General features: G+C 38.2%; 1 protein-coding gene across 6 annotated transcripts in view; it reads left to right on the top strand.

Moving 5' to 3' along the window:
* The window catches only part of LOC133648984 (actin filament-associated protein 1-like 1), a 77,112-nt gene extending 73,374 nt beyond the window's left edge, over positions 1–3,738 (top strand). For 4 of the 6 annotated variants that reach the window (XM_062045619.1, XM_062045622.1, XM_062045617.1 and 1 more), the window contains 3 exons: positions 1–94; positions 170–295; positions 1,660–3,738. The exon at positions 1–94 is cut by the window's left edge and continues 82 nt beyond it. In XM_062045619.1, coding sequence (XP_061901603.1) covers positions 1–94; positions 170–295; positions 1,660–1,686 — 247 coding nt within the window. In that variant the 3' untranslated portion in view covers positions 1,687–3,738. The remainder of the gene's footprint in view (positions 95–169; positions 296–1,659) is intronic. The other 2 variants (XM_062045616.1, XM_062045621.1) reach the window with 1 other exon arrangement.
* Positions 3,739–6,000: the final 2,262 nt, after the last annotated feature.

Genomic DNA, 6,000 nt, shown 5'->3' with positions numbered 1-6,000 from the left:
GGAGCTCCGGCTGTCACAAGTCAAAGAAAACCTGAAGAAGAGCCTGGCAGGTGGAGCACTGGGTGCAGCAGGAGATGTTGTCCCACCTGTTAAGGTATTTTACATGACTACGCGTGACTTTATCAGAGTTGCATTCTTGCATATTAATTTCATTTGCACATTTTTTTAGGGGTCCAGAAAGAAGACGCTTAACATCTACAGTGAGGCCGTACCCGTAAACTGTGCCTCAGAGATGCGCAGGAGACCTCCGTCTGTGTACGCTTCATCTACAGGAACTGTCATGCAGAAGGCAAAGGTAACGATTGCCGTCATCACTTTCGAGTGCTATTGTAAACTGCCAGTCTTAAAGGCCTACTGAAACCCACTACTACCGACCACGCAGTCTGATAGTTTATATATCAATGATGAAATCTTAACATTGCAACACATGCCAATACGGCCGGGTTAGATTAGTAAAGTGCAATTTAAATTTCCCGCGAAATATTCTGCTGAAAACGTCTCGGTATGATGACGTTTGCGCGTGACGTCACGGATCGTGCGGACATATTGGAACACCATTGTGGCCAGCTATTAAGTCGTCTGTTTTCATCGCAAAATTCCACAGTATTCTTGACATTTGTGTTGGTGAATCTTTTGCAATTTGTTTAATGAACAATGAAGACAGCAAAGAAGAAAGCTGTAGGTGGGAAGCGGTGTATTAGCGGCCGGCTGGACTCTTACCAGGAGGACTTTGAGTTGGATAGCAGACGCGCTACCGTGAGTACGCAGCTTTGGCTTCCAAACATTTGATCGCTTGCCCGTACGTGCGTGCCGCTATGTGCATGTCACGTACGTAACTTTCGGGAAATATATGTGCAGTATGAACTTTACGGAGGTGAACGGTACTTTGGGCTGTGGGATTGAGTGTGTTGTGCGGGTGTTTGAGTTGTATTGGTGGGTTGTATGGACGGGAGGAGGGAGGTGTTTGTTATGCAGATTAATTTGTGGCATATTAAATATAAGCCTGGTTGTGTTGTGGCTAATAGAGTATATATATGTCTTGTGTTTATTTACTGTTTTAGTCATTCCCAGCTGAATATCAGGTCCCACCCGCCTCTCACAGCATCTTCCCTATCTGAATCGCTTCCACTGCCCTCTAATCCTTCACTCTCACTTTCCTCATCCACAAATCTTTCATCCTCGCTCAAATTAATGGGGTAATCGTCGCTTTCTGGGTCCGAATCGCTCTCGCTGCTGGTTGTTAACAATGTGCAGATGTGAGGAGCTCCACAACCTGTGACGTCACGCTACTTCCGGTACAGGCAAGGCTTTTTTATCAGCGACCAAAAGTTGCAAACTTTATCGTCGATGTTCTCTACTAAATCCTTTCAGCAAAAATATGGCAATATCGCGAAATGATCAAGTATGACACATAGAATGGACCTGCTATCCCCGTTTAAATAAGAACATTTCATTTCAGTAGGCCTTTAACACAACACCGTTTATTATTTTGCTTTGAGTTGTTAACGTGTTTTTACATGAACGTTAAAAGTTAACATTGTTTAGATTTGTATTGTGTTCATTGAATGAAGCAGGGTGGACCAAATGAGTGTTACGCATTTTGCTCTTTGTCATTGTCATACATGCTTATCTCATGGTAAGTGTTTACTCATTTTGCAGGAATGGGAATCAAAGAAAGGAACCTAAAAGCTGAGAAAAATGGAAACGATAACAGGAGGCAAACATGCATCCTGCTGAGGATCATTGCCCAACAAACATTCAGAAGCACAGACGGCCAACATATGAATGTTGTAATGAAATAAATTAGCCACTAGGTGGAGATACAGCTTTTTGGAAATTATTTTACAAAGACTTGAGGTTTTTGAACTCCATCCACTTTTTATTAAGTCATTGTTCTTGCCTTAATACTGCAGTAATACAAGTACTTAGCAAAGTCATATGGTTAAGATCTCTGAACGTTAAAGTTTGACACGGAGAACGCACGTCAGTGAAATGTTTACTCTCCTGTTGCATTCAGGGGGTATGGTTTTGTGTGGGAAAAGACAGCTTCATTAATGTGATGAGTTGGAAAAAATAAGAGGATGTGAGGTAAATGATAACTTTTTCTTTTTCTTTCTTTTTTTATGTCTACTGTTCATGTGTAATGCCCATCCAGCTCCAAAGTAATGTGCCGTGCTTGGTTCTAAACACATCATTCATCATTTTGACTAATTTTAGGACACAGGTGCTTACTGTCAAATAGTGTTTTTGCTGCAACAAAATAAGTCACCCAATGTCTTCTTTAGTAGGAACATCTCTTTCTCTTTTCTATGTGCCTGTTAAACCTGTGGTTGACTTTTGCACTTTAAGACCTGACCTGGGTATCTATAGACCCTTGAACATTAAAATAATGGATTTATGCGATTTAAAGCCATTAAATATGTTTGTAAAACGTTTACACGTGGGACCCTTGTTTAAAAAGAACTGTAATTAAATGTATGTGTTGCCATATCTTAACATATTTTGTTCTTTCCACTTGTTTTGTAGATTGTAATGAAGTAGCTGTGTTTACCACAGGACTACAATCGATTCGTGGTGGTGGGTTGAGGAGGTATGGATTAAATTACATCATTGTCTAATTTGCACAATGGCCCTGACACATATGTGTGTCATTCTTGTGACACTATAGAGTAAAAGTGTCAAACACAAAGCCCAAAGGGCCATATCCGGCTCGCCGTATCATTTTATATGGCCTGTGAAAGCCTAGAATTAATATTTTTTAATAAAAGTACTTTATCATCTACTGCATGCAATTGAATATCTTTTAAAATTTCATATTATCTAATAAAGCAACAATCTTATACATATACATACACATATTGTACATACATATATTGTTTTTTAAAAAACAATATATATAAACACACATATATATATATATATATAGCTTGAGGTATGATCTCAAAGCAAGTTATTTATCAAATTGTACATTATAAACATGACAATAGATTTTTCATTTACAGTAATGCACTGTAAAAACAACAAGCATAGATTTTACGATCCAAAAATTGGAAGTTCAGTCACCAGAAATCTTACAGTAGAAAAAAAAGCTGTGCCTTTTTCACTGTAAAAACTAACATACATGTTCTGGTAAAATTCTGGTGACTGAGCTACTACTTTTAACCACGAAATCCACAAGTTTTTTTTTACAGAGTACCGTATTTTTCTGAGTATAAGTCGCTCTGGAGTATGAGTCGCACCGGCTGAAAAAGAAGGAAAAAAACATATATAAGTCGCACTGGAGTATAAGTCGCATTTTTTGGGGAAATTTATTTGATAAAACCCAACACCAAAAATAGACATTTGAAAGGCAATTTAAAATTAATAAAGAATAGTGAACAACAGGCTGAATAAGTGTACGTTATATGACGCATAAATAACCAACTGAGAACGTGCCTGGTATGTTAACGTAACATATTATGGTAAGAGTCATTCAAATAACTATAACATATAGAACATGCTATACGTTTACCAAACAATCTGTCACTCCTAATCGCTAAATCCCATGAAATCTTATACGTCAAGTCTCTTACGTGAATGAGCTAAAAAATATTATTTGATATTTTACGGTAATGTGTTAATAATTTCACACAATTCGCTCCTGAGCAGGGACGTGCACATGATTATAGAGGGGCAGGGGCTCAAAGTCAAAAAAGGGCAGAACATTTTTTTTTGGTCCTTTACACAATATGGAAATTAATGTAAAATTTAATTTGCTAATAGGTAGCTAACTACTTAGCTGTGTGTCCTTTGTAGGTAAAAGTGATTGCCATTTCTTTTGTGTCAACAAATTAATGTCATAATGAGTTAATTCACATTATCATAGGCTTGGAAGACATGAAAAGCAACAAAACACTGGTTTATTATTAGGCTATTTATTGTTAAAGATAAGCACTCTAATATTGAACATTGAACAGTGCAACATGAACTCTGAAAAAAAATAAATACCCAAATGGAAAAAACTTCACTGTGAAAATCTGTCCTTCTTCCCTTAACTTGATGAAAACACCATCAAGTTGTAACTTATGGTCTTTTTCAATTAATGCTCAGACTAAACAACTGAAACGCAATACAGGGCCAAAAATATGGACCAGGGGCCAGTAGAGGGTTGTAGGATGGAGGCCACCATCCCAAATATGCTCCTCAATGTAAATTCAGGGCTTCCATGAAATGCAGTGAAATCATCAATTTTAGCCATGCATTAAGAGGTCTGCTACCCTTAGCTGCTTCCTGGCGCTCCTTCTCCTTCCTTTTCTGTTTCCTTTCTTTTTTTGGCATTGTGCTGCAGGCATAATCAACATGAATCAAGTTTAAATACAGATGGTAATATTCCTAACAGATAACCTACATCTTATATCCCCAGAATGCTGAAATTATTATTATTATTATTAATAATAATAATAATAATAATTATTATCATTATTATTATTGTTATTATTGTTATTATTATCATTATTATCATTATTATTATTATTATTATTATTTTGTTCACCCACACAGTAATAGCAAAGTCACAATAAACTTTATATCTAAACCTCTACTGTGAGAGAAATGTGATCCGCCGTAAACACAGTGCATTTTATTTTGAAAATTAACCCGGTGTTTTATTTTGTATTTTGTTCACTACTTCCTGTCCCGCACGATCCGCTCTGCTCTGTGCGGACTTGATGTGGCGTGCTCAATTGACGCGCCGTGCTCCGACGTCCGGCAAAAACAGAAGCTGACACATTGAATAATAGAATAATACAGCGTTTTTCTGCAATATTACCCATATTAGATGCTGAATAAGTGGACGGCGACTAGACCATAACATAACTCACAGGTTCAAGTTGCTCCACTGTCACGTCTCCGGCTCAGGAGCGCAGTTGGCTCTCTCTCCTCTCACTTACTCACTCACTCGCCCTCTCTCTCTCTCTCTCTCTCTGGCCGAAGCGGCAGGCTCAAACAACCCCGTATTACAAGAAAACGTGGAGTTTTTTTTGGTTTTTTTTTACATCCCTGACAGGAATTTATTAATGTTGTTTAAAGAAAAAGAAAAAAAACACACACTCACACAGGCAGAGGGCAGTTTTTAAGACGAGGCAAAAAAGGGCAGGGGCTCAAGCACCCATAGGGCCCTATGCGGGCACGTGCCTGCTCCTGAGTATAAGTCGCACCCTCGGCCAAACTATGAAAAAAACTGCGACTTATAGTCAGAAAAATACGGTACATGAAAAAATAATCAAATGCATAGGAAATTGCGTTATGATATAATATGAGCCGAATCCTTGTACATAATCATGTATTATTGACTGTTACAAGCGGCAGCCATAACTACATTGTGGCCCTCAATGAAAACAAATTTGACACCGCTGATGTAGAGACACTAAAAGTGAGAAAAAAAAACAAAGCAAACATGTTTGGATTTACAAATGATGTCGCTTTTTTGTGTGTTCAAGACGAAACAGCTTGTTTGACTACTACTGCTTTCATGTTAGAGTTTCCAAAGATGTCCAACAAGACCAGAACAAGTCACTGTTATGAGAAAGAGAATCTTGCTAAATATACTCGCTAAATTGGCAACACTGATCCCTCCTGCTACGTCTTCTTATTCTCTGGCAGTCCAGGTGCATATGAAGTGTGTTAAAAAGCAGAGTTATGAAACCATCTACTGTAACGACAAGCTAAATTGACATTATATGTTGGTGAGAGCAACAAGTATGCATGTATATGAGGCGGTCCAAGGGGTCGCCACAAGTATGACAAACACGGAGTATTATGACAGAAGTTGACAAAAGTTTGCTTTTTATTTGCGTCCGCCGTTACTGAAATGAAAGCCTCAACTATCACAAACAGTACATCACGCAAGCCTGTCCGGTATCGTTGTTTGATTAGTCTAATGCAGGGGTCGGCAACCCAAAATGTGGAAAGAGCCATATTGGACCAAAAATACAAAAACAAATCTGTCTGGAGCCGCAACAA

The sequence above is a fragment of the Entelurus aequoreus genome, linkage group LG04 (genome assembly GCF_033978785.1).
Source record: "Entelurus aequoreus isolate RoL-2023_Sb linkage group LG04, RoL_Eaeq_v1.1, whole genome shotgun sequence".
Taxonomy (NCBI): domain Eukaryota; kingdom Metazoa; phylum Chordata; class Actinopteri; order Syngnathiformes; family Syngnathidae; genus Entelurus; species Entelurus aequoreus.
Note: the sequence above shows the minus strand (reverse complement) of the source record. Positions and strands in the feature narration are given on the sequence as shown.